General features: G+C 43.9%; 1 protein-coding gene across 1 annotated transcript; it reads right to left on the minus strand.

Moving 5' to 3' along the window:
- Positions 1 to 54: 54 nt before the first annotated feature.
- Positions 55 to 17,795, minus strand: ampd3a (adenosine monophosphate deaminase 3a). The gene is given in 16 exon segments (XM_045210019.1): positions 55 to 1,628; positions 1,630 to 1,659; positions 2,048 to 2,158; positions 2,259 to 2,432; positions 2,968 to 3,088; positions 3,721 to 3,884; positions 3,972 to 4,098; positions 4,245 to 4,408; positions 4,608 to 4,739; positions 7,056 to 7,250; positions 7,395 to 7,524; positions 7,606 to 7,825; positions 8,169 to 8,334; positions 13,113 to 13,299; positions 13,401 to 13,623; positions 17,720 to 17,795. Coding segments are annotated over 16 exon segments (2,361 nt in total). The 5' UTR covers positions 17,787 to 17,795; the 3' UTR covers positions 55 to 1,478.
- Between the last annotated feature and the right edge of the window lie 3,985 nt (positions 17,796 to 21,780).

Here is a 21,780-nt window from a genome sequence, read left to right on the forward strand (position 1 = left end):
TTCCATAATCTCACAGTTTTAAATTGCTGCAATAATAATAAATAAATAGAATAATCCATGTTAAACATCTTTATTGATAACAAAAGTAACAATTAAAAACAGGTTATTTTATAGCATTCTGTCAACCATTAACGAGCAAGAGGTGAGATAGAGCAGTATAACATCTTTGGACAGTAGAGATAAAATATGTGCCTCTTGTATCTCAGTGCAACTAGAAGAGAAGACATGCTTTCACATTTTTCTCTCTTCTCCAAACTCTCACAATTCAATTGACTCAATGTTGCTTTCCAAAGTTATAGATACAGTACATTCAAATTAAATATTGCATACTCTGACCAATAGAAATGCCTCTGTTTTCATTCAAATTCAAACAAAACATTCACACAAATATTTCAAGCAAATATCATACAGTGCATACAAGTACAATGTATTTTACCTACAGTGTCCACAACTGACTTCAGTGTCCTCCTTGGAACCTTCTGCATGACATCCTCTAAAAACAAGCACACATGGAAAGGGACAGTGGAAATGTACCAGCCTTCATTCATCACAGCTACAGCAGTGTTCCAGCTCCAGAGATAAACACTGGCAGGTTCTGTCAACAGCTGGGACCGCCCATCACTAGTGTTGGACATGAAAATAGAAGTGGCCAGTGTTTTTTCTACCAGACATTGCACTTGAAACCCAAATATTTTGTAACATTACTGAACTGTGAATAAGTGCTCTGCAGAGTGAGCCATCCTTAGTGCAGATGTTGTTGCTGCACTGCAGAAGGAAACCCTTGTGTCAGGTAGCAAACCTGACATCAGTACTGTGGACATACATCATTTAGACACTAAGATGTAGTTGGCTCCTACTACAATCTATTTTTATACTGTTAAAGACATGCTCCGGAACTTTGGCGACCACTAATTATTTTTTAAACCTCCCGCTTTGGATGTGTCAAAGTGTAATTCATACATGCATAATCTATTAGCAGAATTAATGTCTTACCTCAATTATCCATGAAATCCCTCGTTTGAAAGCAAGTGTTTTTCTGGAAGCTGTGCTATGCCATTTCCCCTACATATACCTCCACGTGGGCCAGCCCCTTAGGATTTGAGTTCAACCAATGAGCTTCAGTCCCTCGCCATATGAGTGACAGCTATCAAGATGCACATGATGCACCCACAGCAGAGTGAGAGAGCGAGCAATGACATGGTGCACATATCTGCACATACAGTATGTGACGTAGTACACCGTTTTCTGAGACCACTTTTGGCTCTTGAGCGCTACTTTCAGAACGACTTGCAAAAAGTATACAAAAGTACTGGAGAATCCCTTTAAATGCAATGGCACCCCATGTTATCTGCTGTCACTGTAGCCTACATGCAGCCAGAGAAACAAGAGACACACTTATCCATTCAAACCCTTGAGTTTTTACTCCCAAGAATGCAAGAGATATCGTTGTCTCATGTTGTTGTCCCATGTTGTTGTGGTCACTCAGGTTGTGTGCCAATGGCCTCTTCAGTCTTCACTGCATCTACTAGGAAGCTGAGCTCATTGCACAGGGTCTCGTGGCGGTAGGCCATGCGGATCTGAGCCACATTGGTCCGCCGAATGTCGTTGCCCTCAGGTCCATCCTTCAAAGTAGTTGGCCCCAATAAAGTGCTTCTTCTCCTGCACAAAATGAGTCATACAGTATTACCAGAGATTGTATATCATGTAAGCTCCTTAGGTATAACCACTCCATTAGATGGGGGACAGGGGAAGGATATTTTATTGTTATTTTGCATTCTTGCTATTATACAGTCTTATAAAAAGATGTGCTCTCTAGAACCTAAAAGGGTTAATTGACTGTCCCCATAGGAGAACCCCTTGAAGTACCCTTTTTGGTTCCTGGTAGAACACTTTTGGGTTTCTTGTAGAATCCTTTCCACAGAGGGTTTCTACCTGGAACCAAAAAGGGTTCTACCTGGAACAAAAAGGGTTCTCCTGTTGGGACAGCGAATAACCCTTTTGGAACCCTTTTTTCTAAGAGTGTAGATATCAGTGCCCAGGGCTCTACCTGGTGAGACAGGCCGCTCTGCAGCACACTGTTCCTGGCAATCTCACACACATCACAGGTGCTGAGCTTCCACAGCTGGGCCGCGATGGCATACTCCTCCATCAGTGCCTCCTACAGGCAGGACACACAGTCATCAAATACTGTCCTACAATAGAGCTATGGAACATTCACATGGAGCTGATTTGAGCTACTATTTTCTTCAACAGTTTACCTTGGTGTAGTGGAACTGCATAGGATCATCTGTTGATAGGGACACACACAGCCCCTTGTGTAGGAACTCCCTGAGCGGGTTTTTGGAATATTCCAGGAACAAGCTGTTATTGCTCAGAGGAGACATGGCAATGGGCACCTGGGCCAGGTAGTACAGGTACTGTAGGACAGGGCTCTGTGGCAGAGCGAGACAGACACACTCAGTACATACACACAGACTCACACATACCCCGCTGTCACCTGTTCAGCAGACATGGTGGATGTTAAAATGTGTCAAACGTTGATAGCTAGCTCCTGTCCCTGTGGCTGGCTCTGTTATTTTCAGTGGCTGTATTTGCATGGAGCAGGCCTGGTAGACAGGGCCTTTCTTTGTCTGTGTGCTGGTTAGGCCCACAGATAGACAGGAAAATGAAGAAAACAGGGAGGCCTGAAGGGCTGAACACTGTTACTGTATTGCAATGACTTGCATTTATACAGCGTGCTTTCATGTGAGAATATTAGATAGCTTTGCATTTCTTTAGGCTTATCTAATGACATCCACTATTCATGTGAGTAGCAGCTACTGTATCACATGGGAGATCAGCATGAGTGTGCTCCATTCAAACATGCTGGGGAGTTGAGGAATTATATTAGTCCATTGATGGCAAATAAATGTGTGTAGGCTGGAGTGTGTTGAGGACAGATGATGCAGGGTTCAGTATAGTAGTAACCTTCTTGAGGTTGAGGCCGTGGGAGATGTTGTCAGCGGTGAGGAAAGCAGAGACCAGGTGGGTGATGGATCCAGCCTCCCCACAGTGTGGACGGAACTGGAAGGTGCTCAAGCCTCGCTCTCTGGAAGAGACCCAGGGAAATGTTCTGTGGTCATATTCACACACACACACACACACACACACACAAAAAGAGCTACACAAGTGTATTATGTAGGCCTACAGTAGCATATTCAGTGACCTTGGAGGAGCTCCTTGACCATATGTGCCAGTAATTCAAGTCTGTCAGAGACTAATTCTATTCCTTTGTATTATAATAGGGAATGTATTTATAGATGCCTGGATGAATTACACTGTGTAGTAATGTGGCATGCCTGCAATCAGACGCCTGTTCTGCTCCCCTTGGTTGTCCTCAGGACATGAAGTGCCTTACTGTAGATTCAATTAATAATAGCAACATCCTCCACATACAACACTCGTTCTGCCAGTCACATTCTGTTAAAGGTCCCCAAAGCACACACATCCCTGGGTCGCTCCTCTTTTCAGTTCGCTGTAGCTAGCGACTGGAATGAGCTACAAAAAACACTCAAACTGGACAGTTTTGTAAAAAAATAGACAATGGGTGTGACACCTAAACATGCCCTCAGCAGCATCAGTAGAAGGACAGTTGGTACTCTCTGTTTCTCTTGAATGAGATGTAATGGTTTGGATCCATTACCAGAGGCCTGAGAGGGGCAGATAGCAACAGGCACTTACTTCCTCAGATTGTTGAGCACCATGATGTTGGCATACATGTGGAAGAGGTAGTAGCTATAGGGAGGGTTTTCATCTTCTGTCCACTGCTCAGGCTTGGGGCTCTTGTAGGAGAACATGTGGTCACTGTGCTTGGACTCATCATCCACACTGTCAAAGCCTGTCACCTGCACAGGAAGAATAGGGGTTCAACGGTGAATGGTTGACACTATCAGGACAGTTTTTGCAGGAAAATCAAAATGAATTACACTCACATATTTGAGAAATACATGTAGCTCTTTATGCTTCTGTGGATTGATTGTAGCCTCAAACAGAGGAAGGAATATGTTCTCCAACATCTTGGCAAAGTTAGTGATCAACTTTTTTGACTTGAAAATATCACTGAAAGAAGTGAAACATTTTTCAGCATGACAAACATCTCATAAAAAGAGTACTATCTTTCATATCAGCCATGTTACATACTTTCTCCAGTTGAAAGTTAAATGTAACTCTTTGCCTTCAGCTCTCACTCAGGCAGCAGCACTCACTAGATCCTGGGCACTTGGATGATCCACTGCATGTTGGTAGAATGCACTTTGTGCTGGATGAACCACTTGGAGAGGCTGTCCCATTCGTCTGCAGAGCGTCCGTAGATGGACAGACGAGGCTCAGCATGCTGGTACCTACTCTCCTCTAGGTCATGGGACACTTCCTGTCAAGGGCAAGACGTGGTAGAAAAATAAAATAAATGTGAAGTGCTGTGTCTCTGTCACTTCCCATCCATCAGAGTAACACATCTGCAAATGTGTTGCTGCACATGTTGTTGTTGCAAAATAACAATAGCTTATGCAACATAACATGTGTTATCAATTTGAGAGAAGCAGGATGTTTTCTGTGTGAGTGAACTATACCTTGATAATGCGTGCAAAGTACTCTCCATGTATGAGGTTGTCTGTTTTCAGGTAGATTTCTCTGAGTTCACTGGCCCCCACTGGGTTGTACTTGGAGTTGAACTTATCGAACCGGTGAAAGGTTTGTCTGCCCTGTGGGGTGGTAGGGCTAAAAAAGGGTATAGAATAAAAATTGTAATAGAATGTTTAAGTGAATTAATAGTGAAACCATATTTTCACATGCATTCAATTAAGAGTTCACATGTTAACACCACCTAACATGTGAGGAGAATAACATGTTTTCACCTCACATGTGAATTGCGGTTTCACATGTGAAATTTGCAGTTTCACATGTTAAAAACTTTTAAATGTGAAAATCGGATATGCAGTTTCACATATGAAAAACATTCACATGTGGGAATGCAAGTTCACATGTGAAATTCAATTACAAAAATTACAAAAAATTACAAATAAATAAAATTTGCAGTGTCAAAGAAAACTCCACATGTGAAATTCTCACTTTCACATGTGGAATTGCAAGTTCACATGTGGGGTTGAAATAATGTTATTCTCTTCACATGTGAAAAGATGGTGTTAACATGTTGCAGTAGCAATGTTTCCACCGGTGGAATTAGGGTGACTGCATCAAAAAAATCCTAAATGCGGTAGGATTATGCGGGACATCCGCCTTTTGCCCTCAGAACAGCCTCAATTCGTCATGGCATGAACTCTACAAGGTTTCGAAAGCATTCCACAGGGATGCTGGCCCATGTTGACTCCAATGCCTCCCACAGTTGGCTGGATGTCCTTTGGGTGGTTGACCAGTATTGATACAAACGGGAAACTGTTGAGTGTGAAAAACCCAGCAGCGTTGCAGTTCTTGACACAAACCAGTGCGCCTGGCACCTACAACCATACCCCGTTCAAAGACACTTAAATATTGTGTCTTGCTCATTCACCCTCTGAATAGCACACATACAAATATATGTCTCAATTATCTCAAGGCTTAAAAATCCTTCTTTAACCTGTCTCCTCCCTTTCATCTACACTGATTGAAGTGGATTTAACAAGTGACATCAATAAGGGATCATAGCTTTCACCTGGATTCATCTTGTCAGTCTATGTCATGGAAAGAGTAGGTGTCCTTAATGTTTTGTACACTCAGTGTAGTTCTGCTGTATGAAAGTCACTGCCTGTTATTAAGGGGGCAATCCTTAGTGACTACATCCATTTTTGGACTTATAAATTAATGATATGTACCAACTGATTCTTGAAGAATATAAAGTATTTTGCCTCAAATTTCTGCCCTGCTAGAGCTGCCCTGGTCAGTTGTAAGTGCTGTTACTGTGAAGTGGAAACGTCTAGGAGCAACAACGGCTCAGCCGCGAAATGGTAGGCCACACAAGTTCACAGAACGGGACCACCGAGTGCTGAAGCGCGTAGCGTGTAAAAATTGTCTGTCCTCGGTTGCAACACTCCCAAGTTCGTCTGTCCTCGGTTGCAACTACCGAGTTCCAAACTGCCCCTGGAAGCAACGTCAGCACAAGAACTGTTCGTCGGGAGCTTCATGAAATGGTTTCCATGGCCGAGCAGCCGCACTCAAGCCTAAGATCACCATGCGCAATGCCAAGCGTCGGCTGGAGTGGTGTAAAGCGCGCCGCCATTGGACTCTGGAGCAGTGGAAACGGGTTCTCTGGAATGATGAATCGCGCTTCACCATCTGGCAGTCCGAAAGACAAATCTGGGTTTGGGGAAGGCATGACAATGCCCCAGTGCACAAAGCGATGTCCATACAGAAATGGTTTGTCGAGATCGGTGTAGAAGAACTTGACTGGCCTGCACAGAGCCCTGACCTCAACCCCATCGAACACCTTTGGGATGAATTGTAACGCCGACTGCGAGCCAGGCCTAATCGCCCAACATCAGTGCCCGACCTCACTAATGCTCTTGTGGTTGAATGGAAGCATGTCCCCGCAGCAATGTTCCAACATCTAATGGAAAGCCTTCCCAGAAGAGTGGATGCTGTTATAGCAGCAAAGGGGGGACCAACCCAATATTAATGCCCATGATTTTGGAATGAGATGTTAGACGAGCAGGTGTTCACATACTTTTGGTCATGTAATGTATCAATAGATGGTCAGTCCTTGCATCCGTAGCGTAGTGTAGGGATTTGAGAGTGGTTGCATTTCTCCAGCCCCATCCCTTAGCTTTTTACTGAAACTGTGGTGGGGAGAACACTTAGTTAATGTTTCAATAAAGGATTGCCGCTTTAAACACCTAATAGAATAATAGTGTTATGAAATGTGGAAAATAAATGTGTGTTGTTTTTTTTAACACATGGAAATTAACATGTGAAACTTCACACGTGTCCGAAAACCACGTTTTTTTCACATTATTTTTTCATGTGGTTTTTTTGTAAGGGTATTGCATGATGGCAGGAGAGATAGATAGAGAGCGGGAGGGTCTTACAGCATGTACATCCAGGGAGTCCACAGTGAGGTCATAGGGGTCCATGTTGAGGTGTTGAAACACCTCTCTGAGGGTCAGCTTCCGCCCGCCCTTCTCCAGCACCACACGGTCTGCCTCCATCTTGTAGGCGGTCTGGATGAAGTTTAGAAGGTGCTTCTGGGACATGCAGGCGGCTGCATGGATGTGTGTGTCCACCTGGGAAAAGAGATGTCACAGTTGGAATGTGGCTTTTTATCACAAAGCCTCTGGGAAAGTAGCCAAATCAGGTTTAGTCTAAATGGTGGACTTTCACGTTTTACATTACAAATTTAGCTTTTACATTCAAGTGTTGGAACTTGCCTTTCTGACATTGTAAAAGTCTCTGTGCGGAACACCCTTCAGTTCCTTTAGCTCAGCCATCTCATTGAGCATTTCATGCAGGTAGAATTTTGAGGCCAGGAAATTCAGGCGTCTGTGACAATAGGTCTTCCTGTAAAGCACATTAGTTATGCAGAGACAAAAATAAAGCTCCATTACACTGTGGTGAGGTCAGGAAGTGGTGGTCACTCACGTGGGTCCATCAACGATCATGGCCAGAACATGGCTGAGGTCTATGGCGAAGGTCTCCAGGTCAGGGTAGGGCAGGCTGCGGGGACTGTTCTGACTTAGAGCCTCTGCATTCTCATACACATACACTATGCCATCTTTCATCTGCAGCTCATAGCTCAGGTTGTCTGGAATATTCTCCATGCTGTAAGGGTCCTCCCCCTCCCTGGGGCAAGGGCAGACATCTGTGGGGAGACCAGTATGATTGAAATAGACCTAATATGCCCTAATACAATGGACTCCACTTATACAGGAAGTTAGGAACACATTATGTACATACAATTAATTTATGGGCACTAATCGGAGTGTACAAAACATTATGAACACCTGCTCTTTACATGACATAGACTGACCAGGTGAATCCAGGTGAAAGCTATGATCCCTTATTGATGTCACTTGTTAAATCCACTTCAATCAGTGTAGATGAAGGGGAGGGGATAGGTTAAAGTAGGATTTTTAAGCCTTGAGATGTATGTGTGCCTCAATATTAGGAAAGTGTTCTTAATGTTTTGTACACTCAGTGTATACCTGGTAGAACCTCGTCCTCTTCCTTCCACCTCTGGTTCTCAGCGCTACGGAGGAACTGGGCAACAGTTCGGGGAAAGCGATGGTAGGCCAGTCTGGAGTACTTCTCCCTAATGAACAGGGCTTTCATCAGGGTTTTGGCTGCCTGTTCATAGTCTTCCACTGTGATCTGGGGAGAGGAGAGCGCTGTCATTACGGCATCCCGAGTGGCGCAGCGGTCCAAGGCACTGCATCTCAGTGCTAGAGGCGTCACTACAGACCCTGGTTCGATCCCGGGCTGTATCACAACCGGCCGTGATCGGGAGTCCCATGGGGCGGCGCACAATTGGCACAGTGTCGTCCGGGTTAGGGGTAGGGTTTGGTCGGGGTAGGCCATCATTGTAAATAAGAAATTGTTCTTAACTGACCTGCCTAGTTAAATTACTGGTCTTACCACATGGCTTTCCATTTCATCCTGTGGACTCTGCCACACAAGATCATTCCTAACCACCTGGGAATTTATTTTTTATTTTATTTTTTAGTGGGTGGATCAGTTTTAATATTGCAAATAGATTGTGGCTTGTATCAATGTAATTGTCTGGATCATTTCCAATCCCCCATATATTTTATTTAAATAAATACACTGCTCAAAAAAATATAAGGGAACACTAAAATAACACATCCTAGATCTGAATGAATGAAATAATCTTATTAAATACTTTTTTCTTTACATAGTTGAATGTGCTGACAACAAAATCACACAAAAATTATCAATGGAAATCAAATGTATCAACCCATGGAGGTCTGGATTTGGAGTCACCCTCAAAATTAAAGTGGAAAACCACACTACAGGCTGATCCAACTTTGATGTAATGTCCTTAAAACAAGTAAAAATGAGGCTCAGTAGTGTGTGTGGCCTCCACGTGCCTGTATGACCTCCCTACAACACCTGGGCATGCTCCTGATGAGGTGGCGGATGGTCTCCTGAGGGATCTCCTCCCAGACCTGGACTAAAGCATCCGCCAACTCCTGGACAGTCTGTGGTGCAACGTGGCGTTGGTGGATGGAGCGAGACATGATGTCCCAGATGTGCTCAATTGGGATTCAGGTCTGGGGAACGGGCGGGTCCATAGCATCAATGCCTTCCTCTTGCAGGAACTGCTGACACACTCCAGCCACATGAGGTCTAGCATTGTCTTGCATTAGGAGGAACCCAGGGCCAACCGCACCAGCATATGGTCTCACAAGGGGTCTGAGGATCTCATCTCGGTACCTAATGGCAGTCAGGCTACCTCTGGCGAGCACATGGAGAGCTGTGCAGCCCCCCAAAGAAATGCCACCCCACACCATGACTGACCCACCGCCAAACCGGTCATGCTGGAGGATGTTGCAGGCAGCAGAACGTTGTCCACGGCGTCTCTAGACTCTGTCAGGTCTGTCACATGTGCTCAGTGTGAACCTGCTTTCATCTGTGAAGAGCACAGGGCGCCAGTGGCGAATTTGCCAATCTTGGTGTTCTCTGGCAAATTCCAAACGTCCTGCACGGTGTTGGGCTGTAAGCACAACCCCCACCTGTGGACGTCGGGCCCTCATACCACCCTCATGGAGTTTGTTTCTGACCGTTTGAGCAGACACATGCACATTTGTGGCCTGCTGGAGGTCATTTTGCAGGGCTCTGGCAGTGCTCCTCCTGCTCCTGCTTGCACAAAGATGGAGGTAGCAGTCCTGCTGCTGGGTTGTTGCCCTCCTACGGCCTCCTCCACATCTCCTGATGTACTGGCCTGTCTCCTGGTAGCGCCTCCATGCTCTGGACACTACGCTGACAGACACAGCAAACCATCTTGCCACAGCTCGCATTGATGTGCCATCCTGGATGAGCTGCACTACCTGAGCCACTTGTGTGGGTTGTAGACTCCGTCTCATGCTACCACTAGAGTGAAAGCACCGCCAGCATTCAAAAGTGACCAAAACATCAGCCAGGAAGCATAGGAACTGAGAAGTGGTCTGTGGTCACCACCTGCAAAACCAGTCCTTTATTGGGGGTGTCTTGCTAATTGCCTATAATTTCCACCTGTTGTCTATTCCATTTGCACAACAGCATGTGAAATTTATTGTCAATCAGTGTTGCTTCCTAAGTGGACAGTTTGATTTCACAGAAGTGTGATTGACTTGGAGTTACATTGTGTTGTTTAAGTGTTCCCTTTATTTTTTTGAGCAGTGTATATATATTATTATATACAGTACCAGACAAAAGTTTGGACACACCTACTCATTCAAGGGGTTTTCTTTATTTTTTACTATTTTCTACATTGTAGAATAATAGCGAAGACATCAAAACTATGAAATAACACATATGGAATCGTGTAGTAACCAAAAAAGTGTTAAACAAACAATATATATTTGAGATTTGAGATTCTTCAAAGTAGCCACCATTTGCCTTGATGACAGCTTTGCACACTCTTGGCATTCTCTCAACCAGCTTCATGAGGAATGCTTTTCCAACAGTCTTGAAGGAGTTCCTACATATGCTGAGCACTTGTTGGCTGCTTTTCCTTCACTCTGCGGTCCAACTCATCCCAAACCATCTCAATTGGGTTGAGGTCGGGTGATTGTGGAGGCCAGGTCATCTGATGCAGCACTCCATCACTCTCCTTCTTGGTCAAATAGCCCTTACACAGCCTGTTGGGTCATTGTCCTGTTGAAAAACAAATGATAGTCCCACTAAGCGCAAACCAGATGGGATGGTGTATTGCTGCAGAATGCTGTGGTAGCCATGCTGGTTAAGTGTGCCTTGAATTCTAAATAAATCACTGACAGTGTCACCAGCAAAGCACCCCCACACCCTCACACCTCCTCCTCCATGCTTCACGGTGGGAACTACACATGCAGAGATCATCTGTAACCTACTCAGCGTCTCACAAAGACATGGCGGTTGGATCCAAAAATCTCAAATTTGTACTCATCAGACCAAAGGATAGATTTCCACAGGTCTAATGTCCATTGCTCGTGTTTCTTGGCCCAATCAAGTCTCTTCTTATTATTGGTGTCCTTTAGTAGTGGTTTCTTTGCAGCAATTCGACCATGAAGGCCTGATTCACGCGGTCTCCTCTGAACAGTTGATGTTGAGATGTGTCTGTTACTTGAACTCTGTGAAGCATTTATTTGTGCTGCAATCTGAGATGCAGTTAACTCTAATGAACTTAACCTCTGCAGCAGAGGTAACTCTGGGTCTTCCTTTCCTGAGAGCCAGTTTCATCATAGCGCTTGATGGTTTTTGCGACTGCACTTGAAGAAACTTTCAAAGTTCTTGAAGTAATGATGGACTGTCATTTCTCTTTGCTTATTTGAGCTGTTCTTGCCATAATATGGACTTAGTCTTTTACCAAGTAGATTTTGATTTGTTTAACACTTTTGAGGTTAATACATAATTCCATATGTGCTATGTCATAGTTTTGATGTCTTCACTATTATTCTACAATGTAGAAAATATAAAAAATACAGAAAAACCCTGAAATGAGTAGGTGTGTCCAAACTTTTGACTGGTACTGTAAGTATAGCTTTTGTAGGACTGAAGCCTTTAGTGAGAGGTCTAATGCTTTCATTTTGAATAATTTCTGCCTTCCTAATTCATATTTTTTATATAAATAGGCCTGTTTAATTTTGTCTGGCTTGCCATTCCAAATAAAATTGAATATTTTTTGCACATATAATTTAAAAACAAGTCGTTAGATGTAGGCAGGGCCATAAGCAAATAAGTAAACTGAGATATGACTAAAGTGTTAATCAGGGTGATTTTTCCACAAATAGACAGGTATTTTCCTTTCCATGGTAGCAAGATCTTATGTATTTTTGCTAACTTTACATTCAAATGTATTGTAGTGAGATCATTTATTTATTTCGGGATATGAATACCGAGTATGTCCACTTCACTTTCAGACCATTTTATTGGTAAACTACACGGTAATGTCAAAGTTGTATTTTTTGTGATCCAATACGTAATATAGTACACTTATCATCATTTGGTTGTAATCCAGATGTTCGAAAAATTATCTAGATCCTCTATGAGGCTGTGGAGGGATCTAAATTGTGCATTTAAAAGAAAACTTGAATCATCAGCGTACAATGACACCTTTGCTTTTAAGCCCTGGATTTCTAGCCCCTTGATATTATTGTTGGATCTGATTTGAATAGCTAACATTTCGATGGCCATAATAAATAGATATGTCGATAGTGGACAACCTTGTTTTACTCCTCTTGACAGTTTAATACTTTCTGAGAAGTAGCCATTATTTACTATTTTACACCTAGGGTTACTATACATAACTTTAACCCGATGTATAAGAGATTCTTAAAAATTGAAATATTCCAGGCATTTATATATACATTTCAGTCGTACTTTATCAGAAGCCTTTCCAAAGTCAGCTATGAATACCAGGACTGGTTTTTCAGATTTTTGCGTCACAACACTGAAGTGTAAGGGGCCTCCAATTTTTTATGGATTGGATCTTTATATTTACCACCTGGGTCCTGTTTCAGTAATAGTGAAATCAGACCTTGTTGTTGAGTATCTGATAATCTACAATTTTTATAAGAGTGGTTAAAACATGCTAATAACGGTCCTCTGAGTACATCAAAAAAGGTTTGATATACCTCAACTGGTAGGCCATCCAGCCCTGGGAATACCAAAGTAGCACTTTTATTATTTTAATGTCTTATTTAACTTTTATTTTGACAGGGAGTCATGCTGAGACCAAGGTCTCTTTTACAGATGAGCCCTGTATACTCATCAAATACATCAATACACATCAATATACACTATACACATCAATATACACATCAATTTCACACCAATACATGAAAAGCAAAACACAATCATTACTGTCCCATTTCATCGCAACTATTCCAGTATGCAGTGAAATACTGTATGAGTTGTGTATGAACTGTATGCCACCTGCTTGGAGCACTTACGCCAGCGCAGTAGTCTCCACTGATGGTGACCCTCTGGTACTCTGGGCAGTTCTCTGGGAGTGAGGAGCAGGTGGAGGAGGGTGAGAGGAATGGGGTCACCACAGAACGGGCCCACTCTGCAGTCACAGGGATCTGCAGGCCCTGGAAGGACGCTGACTGGGAACGGATCATCTTGAAACTTTTCTTCCTGGAAACCAAACATTGTTATGAATACCCGACACTCCAGTACTGAATTGATCAGCTAGTTTAGATTCCATGAGGTCCTGTTTTGTTGAGGGCCAGACTCACCTCTTGGCGCTCTCTTCTGAATGCTGCTCTGCCAGCTCTTTGAGCAGCTCCCTCTCCTTGGCCTGGTGCAGGCCGATGGGACAGTCCTCAGGGACGGTAAACATGGACAGGGCATCCTTAGTGTCCTCCTCCTTCAGCGCTGACGCATACACCTTCTCAGCCAGCAGACGTGTCTCCTCATCCACCTCACTCAGCGTGATCTTAGGGAACTGTCGTGGCATGTCTGTAAAAACACCAGCAATAGTGTAGCAGCCTATATAAACACTGTACAGATATGTATACACGTAGATAGTCATTTTGGAGAGGGTTAGATTAGTTTTGTTATTGTAGGAGGTGGAACTGCCACCTAGTTCGTCCCCAAAAATAGCTGCCATTTCCAGTGTTTGTATCCACTCAGAACTCAAATCTGCTTTGTCATCACAACACCTCACTGTCATGACATCGCTCCGCAATAAGCATTGCTTTGCATGTTCACCTAGTATTAATGGAGAACAATTAGCACCATGTATTAGCTAATATTAGATCTATTAGCATATATTCGTTTATTTGCTTAGCCCATTCTTTCTGTCTCCAGATATCAAATAACGTAGTTTAGAGTGTAAGTTACCTCGAGGCAAGGCAAAACAACCACCATGACAGATTGACAAATTGTGCTGCGCTTGTACTGCAATCTCCTTTTGAAATGACTCCGGTAAGCAGATCCTTGAGCACTTGTGACCGACATAAATACTGACAACTGGTCACGTTTCATCCAACATGCTAACCGTATTTGCCTCTGAGACAATATGCTATTTTCACTTATGACCTTTAGGGTCAATGCCAGGACCTCATAATATCCTCCCTGAGGACAACATAGAGAGGGTAGAGAATGGCATCAGGTTAGTGTTTCGCTAACTCAGAGACTGCTGAGTGAATTGTACTGTCAGATGTCATCTTATTAATGAAGTTTTAATTCCCATTCTCTTCGTATTCTGAAGACCAGAGTATCTGCAGTTGTACACTCAGGCTGCAACAATACTGTTTATACTGTTTCATGAACATGTTTGTTTGTCATGTATCAAGATGAGGCTAGGGACACAAATCTTGAGCTGGCAGACTACATTACAAAATCTGCTGTCTTCAAAATTGAAAACTCAACTTGGGAAATACAGTAGGAATGCCATTTTTATTTGTCTCCAGACACATACCAGCTCTATTCCTTTAAGGTTTATGGTCCTAATCATATTCACCTCTGTAACCATGACAGTAACGGTTGTACTGTAGACTTTATAGCCCTGTGTCTGATTGTCGGTCTCTGGTCCAGTAACCACACTGTTGTCCCATTTAGGGACGTGTCTCCACCCACAGATCAAGTGACTGGACTGCGAGGAGTTTGTTGATACCCACAATGACATGAAACCCAATCCACCGAGGCATCACTGTGGCCATACAGAGCTTGCGCCCCTGAGAGAAAGGCCCTAGTGTCATCGGTGACAGAGTAATGTCAAGGCTCCAAGAGGGCTGCCATTCCTGACACAATTCTGTGCCACAAACACCCCACTGCTCACCCTAAGCCACTTCCAAGAACAGCTTTGTGGATCAAACTTGCACCTGTCCACTGCCCACTGCACTGCAGACAGAGAGAGCAGCACATTACAGCAAAGACCACAGGTGAACTCTGAAAGCTGGGACGGTTTCTGTGAAGCAGCAGCATGGGCATAAATAATATAGCACCACTTCTTCCTCTCAAAGAATTGCAGTGCTGCTTCACTCACACACGCACACACATCCTCTCTCTCTCTCTCTCTCTCTCTCTCTCTCTCTCTCTCTCTCTCTCTCTCTCTCTCTCTCTCTCTCTCTCACTCTCTCTCGCTCTCTCATACTGCTGCCTCAGCATCAGTTATACATCATTTTCTCAGTCGGAGACACCAAACAGCCATCAGCATTCCTCCCAGAGTTCTAGCCATCTCATTTCCATCACACGTTATGAACTTTAACACACTCTCTCAAACAGCAACACAATAGTTTCCGAGGCTCTTGCTGCTAGAACAGTATGTAGTGTACCTTAACTCGTTATCATCTGCTATGTGCCTTACCTTCCGGTCTGTTCACAGCCATCTCTCTGTGCTGTACAGGCTCCACTGGGAGTCCTGATGATTGGAATCTCAGCTACAACCACGGTGTCTCTGTACAGGCTCTCTGGGTAGAGACTGGCTAACAGGCTGGCTGCCTGACTTTGATGGGCTGGCTGTGATGTGGGTCAGTCCCACTCTGAGCCTGCCGTGGTTCACGACCGCGGTTCTGTTTTCTTTGAGTGTCCTTTATCTATTTTAAGAAGCCAATGGCATCATGTCGACAGAGCCACTAATCCTTGGGATATGTCACAACTGGCTGTCTACAAAGAGAGAGCCCAGAGCCGAGCCACTGGCGCTCCCCCATCCAGCTGGGCTCACACACACACTCACATACAAACACTCCTCACACACTCCTCTCCACCTTTGGGACAGTGATGAGTCACAAGCTGGTAGCCGCAGCCTTCCTATTTAAGGAGCCAGATAGCAAGCTATGCAGCCGTCGCAAGTATTGTAAACATAACCCAGGCAGCCCTGATTGAGAGGACTGCCGCTGCGCAGCCATGCATCACTGCTTTGCCTCAGAGCCTCGAGAGACCGCCCGCACAAATAATCTCAGCTCTGACCTTGGTTTAGGTGCATGGTGTTAGAAGGAAAAATCCTGCTGTAGTTCTCTGGCATCATGTCAGTCAGCGGAAGGGTAATCACCCTCAGTAAAGGATCAAACTAACTCACACTCTAACATCACCCCCATTAGAATAGGTGATGACAAAAAAGTGGTGACGCACAAACCCATGTTTACCCATGCACACACTGTCCTTCATGTTCATGCTCAAAGCTGCCAATTTGAAACCGTATAGGACCCTCTACCCTGATCTGTGTGATTCAGTCCAGGCTGATCCTATCTGCCACTGGCTTCGGCAGGGACACTCACATAGTTTGTAGTGTATGCTGTAAATACATGACATAGGACTCCATTCTCTACCTGGTACTGGTGTTGTTCAGCGTTCCCAGTAGAGCTCCAGAAAGAGAGATGTAGGGCAGATTAAACTCAGTGTTGTCGATAAGGTCCTGTTGTTTCCCCCAATGGACAACTGCTGCGGCTCTGATTACACCCACTTGACTACAACTCACATCCCAGCTGTCTGTCCAACCCCCTCTGCTCAGACACACACACACACACACACACACACACACACACACACACACACACACACACACACACACACACACACACACACACACACACTCCAACCTGCAGGTCACAATGTTAACAATCTGTGTTTATTTTTACCTGACGTGTTGAGGTTGACTGTCTAATGCCTCACAGCAGAATTTATCTTTGGACAGCAACAATGTCATTTAGCTTGCTCTGTATTTCATTCAGAGCTTCATTACATGGAGAAATAATGTTGCTCCGCATTAGAGCTGACTTCCTATTATTGATCTGCACATCTGGTTTTGGGAGCATTAGATCATTATGACTGAGGGGATTTCTGCTGCAGCTCCATAGAGAGCATTACAGGAGATTAATGTAGGCACAGCCACAGTCTGATCTTAATGGTTCCCAATCTGCACTGATATACTCATGATAGGGGGATGTTGGGGAATGAGAGAGAGAGAGAATGAGAGAGAACTGAGCCAGGATCAGTTGTATGTGTTGTTCTAAGCCTCTGTAAGTTCCAGGAAGCCCCTCTGAGTCTGCAAGTGGCATTTTGATATAATGATGTTGGAACTTGAGCATCTCCTGGATGAGTTGTTTCCTAATGGTCTGGTCATTGTATCCCTGCTATCTTCCTGTCTGTGTTGGATCATTTATTGTAGCACTCCCTGTACCTGAGGAACATTAGGCCAGAGGATCATACCAGTAATTCTCTTGCCTCAGACACAGCTGTCGCACACTGTTTTTATCATGTCCTCACTCACTGGGCTCTCTCAGACACCAGCCTGCTGTCACTGGTGGGGGTACAGTCCTGAATTACTTCAAAGATACCTCTATAAGAGAAGGTCAACTACATCTCTGTCAGTCTGTGTATGAGAAAGACACTTATCAACCTGGCTAAATATATTTTAAGAGAGTACAGTGCAGTATATCAACCTTTATGAGCATTGGTTGGAGTGGTAGTCATTTTATTTATAGGGCTGATGTCTACATGTATGAGGGTCTACATGCATGAGTGAGAGAGCATAAAGAGAGATTGAGTGAATGAATAAGCCTGAGAGAGCGAGAGAAAATGAGAGAGGGGAGGAGGGCGAGAGCAAGCTTACCGTTTCCCAAGCAGGAGCTTGACTGCTGCTTTAGCAGAGGGGCTGTCTCCCTCTCCTCATCTTCCATACAGGGTTTGGGCCTGGGGGAGAAGAGGGGAAAAACAAAACAGTGCAGTCATGCACAAGCGCAATGCAGCTTTGCCCAGAGTGTTCCTCAGACACAGTTGGATGGGCCCTTAATGCATTTACATTAGTCTCATAGTATTGACAGATTGATGCTCAAAAACATAAAAGTCATTTATCACGTTGATATGATCTTAGGGAAAGAAACTGGAGAAGATAGCAAGTTGCTGAATCAGTAAGACTATGTAAGAAACACAATGCACGTTCAATATGTAGCATATCACCAACAGATGTCAATGATCCATCATTTGAGTCTTGGTGAGATACAATAACATCTTTAGATCATAGCTGTTCACTCACCTCCTCTGTCTCCGTGCCTCCGTTCCCTCTGCAGTCAGGCAGAATATATGAACCCTGGACGTTCCCTCAGAGAAAACCCTCAGTCATTTTCTGCTCCTGTGGTGGTAAGGAGCTAACTCCCTCACCGCCCTCTAGTGCACAAGACACCATCCTTAACTCTTTCACTGCCGCTGCATAGCAAATGACATAAAGTAAAATGTTCATTCTTACTACTTACCCAGAATGCAAATGAGCATGAGTTGGTCATAACTCACACAGGTTACACTACCATTGTTGTCCTCGCACCGTCCCTCTCTGCATATTCTACTGCCGCTCCTCAGTTTAGCAACTCCCTCTTCGGTCTGAGACAAACTGAAAAAGAGGTGCTGACATTCTGCAAAGAGCATATTGTTAAACATCAGTACTTTGTGAAGAGTCCTCTTCCAGCAGTAGACACAGTGGGCCCTCATGTGGAGGATTTGTTATTGCAGGATATCAGGGTTAGATTAGCCTGGTCCCAGATCTGGTTGTGATATCATGTCAACTCCATGGCATGACAAGGAGTGGCAACGAGTGGCATGATGGCACAAACAGCCTGGTACCCAGGCTAGGGTGAGATATGATGCTGCCAAGATGTCAACCTTCCTGTAACTCAAACTACAACCTCATGTATTGTAGATGTGTTTGGATAATATCACCACTCTGAGGTCATCTTCAACACACAGTGCATCTTACCACATGTATGTCATAGATGATCAGAGAGTGTATTAGCTAGCATGAGACAGCGGTGTGGCTCTCCACAGGGCCTAGGAGGAGATCCAGCTTTACCACTGCGCCCTTTTCCGCCACAGGCCTCATGGTGCTTGATTTAGCCTGGCACTGCTAGATTACAACACTAACCCTCCCCGGCTCAGGTTATCGGGGCACTTGTAGAGTTGGCTGGAGAAGACTCACTCACAGAGCCATCGGTCTGCTGCTCCTGATTGACTGACAGACAGCAGGACAGAAGGATATGGGCTTGTACTGTATGAATCTGCCCTGGGCTCCTCTAGCTGTCTGCCTGGGGTAGAGAACAGCATGTCACAGTTGGCCAGAGGCTTCACTTCCTCCATAACCAGAATGGAGAAACTGCATCATGTCTCCAAGTGAAGCATGGGAAAGGAGATGGCTTCCCGCTGATATGACTGTGGAAGTGATCAGGCTGCGTCCATAAACAGCGTAAGTATGTGATCTTATCAAAGCCTTATTGTATACTGATATTTGGCTTCCCTGACAGCTTCAGACTGTGGTTATATCACACATGCCGTGCTAACCAATTGATTACATTCATTTGGATTATTCAATTATGCATTGATATCTAATGACATTTAGTGGTTGAGATACAGTATCTTCAATGACGTTGTGATGGAAAGAATGTCCCTCTTGTGACTTTGTGATAACCGTCTAAGAGGAACACAAGAATCACACGTCTTACCAAGCCATGGGCTCTTATCAAGCATCTAGGATGGCCTGGGGGAGTAATTCTAGTTTTTTGACTGATTGGAGACCTGCACTAGTCAGTTTGTAGACGCTATCACACCACTGGATGACTCCTTGTGTCCCTATGGCAAGGCAAATCTATCCACTTCGTTTTCTTCTCAGATTTTTAACAGAACAATGACAGGACCGTTGTTGAGTTTTCCTATGTGAGCAGTCATTCAACTGACTGTAGAGCAGCGTATGGCAAGTGTCAGCTACTGTACCTACCACCAGGTGGCAGAGTCGCCAAGAAAGAAGAGCGTAGTACCGTAGCGTCGTTTACACACGTCTATGGATAGAGCGGAGCCTAAGCCCTGATACTGTTGAAATAAATCCAAAGTGTGAGCTAATATGAACATGTGTGGGCAAGCAATTGTCATGTATATTCTATATTCTAGAGGACAGTATGAGATGTGTGTTATTCCTTTCTGATGTACATTACAGTTAAATGATGAATGACAGCCCTAAGGCATTAGTACCGTCTTACTGTGTGATGGGTGACTTCTTGGCTTTGCCTTTATGGACAACTGTCTGGGCTTGATGGTTTTACATACGCTGAACTTCTACTTGGCTAGCCACATGTCTTAGTTCCTACTTTTTTTTCTGGATTTTGTCCTGGAAACTGTTGATACAGTTTGCAGCTTTTGGAGTCTGGGTAGTTTTTAGGTAGTTTGTTGTCTCACTTGGCCAGAAGTCATAGTCTTGTGTTTGCTCTGTCTGCATAGTTCCAGGAAAAGCCTTGAACTTTAGGCTAGCAGGGCCTTCTTGGTGACCCATGGTGGAATTTGTTAAAATCACTTCACAATAAAAATGTGATTGATTAGTATTTGACAACTCTCACATTTTCCTTGATCACTCTTGACCTGTATACATAATGCCTTATGTAAGATCTGCTGCGCCGTCTGTTCTGTGACATTTGTAGTCAGATCACTCTGTTCAAAATCAAAGAGATTCTCACCTCTTCAACTCTAATTATTACTGTCAGAGGCTTTGAAGATGGAGAGGTCCATTGCATGCTTTAGCCTCTTGGCATATTTCCACAGTTTTTCGGTTCTCACACTCAAAACTTCCATTCCTTACGTGAAGGAAAGTAATGAACTTGAGATGCATGGCCCCCAGGCTTACAGGATGGCCACGTCTCCAACTGTCCAGGTGTCCCCTGGAGGAAGGAGGATTGATGATGAGGTTTCCAAACACTGGTTAGGGAGACATTTACCTGAGTATACTCATCATTTAGCTCATATGTCACCTTATAGACTGCTACTGTCCTCAATGTTGCCTGTGTGGATTTCAGCACTGCTGTGGTCCAACTGTAACAGGCCCAGGATGTTTCACTACTCTTTAGTGATTTCAAAAAACATTTCTGGAGATTGAATAGGTGACACATCTATTTTCCATTAGTACCATTTAAAAATGATGCTTTTGTGTAGGTGGCCAAAGCGATCACTTTGTCAAGCTGGTGCCATTTGAAGTCACTAGATGGCATTAGAGCCAAAACAATGTAATTAAACATGTCTCTGGCGAGCTGTCTTGTAGAGCATGCCTTCTCATACAGATAATAATCATCTGCATTGCAATTCCATTGGCGCCTATCCCTGACTTTTACAATGACCCAAGACAATCCATAACCTCTCTCTGGCCCAGTGGAGTTACTAATGACCATGTTTTGAATAAGACAGGAAGGAAGTGCAATGGCCTCTTCTTGAACCACACATACATCCAAATTGTATTATGCATACCAATCAAATAGAGTTCTGGTATACACGTCACTTGCCTGTGCAGCAACATATTCGATAGATTTGGTCAGCAAGCAAACAAAATAGGTAGGGTATACCACAGACAGTTGTTGGAAACCCTTAAATGTTATTCAAAATGTACTTTTGAAATGACCTGTGGAAGAGTAATCTTTAATGAGAACACATTATATTTTGTTAACTGCCATTAATAATTGCTTAATTATTGTAATAACTGTTCCTGACTTAATTAATATTTAATAAATAAACATCATATTTTACAGGCTTTGATATTTAAAACATCCAAGGAGTGACTGTAATCTTCCTGTGGCTGATTAATAGCAATGACACATTTTTGTGGTTAGGAGTGTTCTAGCATGGAAAGTCTTGTCAAAGCCACATTGCTAA

This window comes from Coregonus clupeaformis, chromosome 32 (assembly GCF_020615455.1).
Source record: "Coregonus clupeaformis isolate EN_2021a chromosome 32, ASM2061545v1, whole genome shotgun sequence".
NCBI lineage: Eukaryota > Metazoa > Chordata > Actinopteri > Salmoniformes > Salmonidae > Coregonus > Coregonus clupeaformis.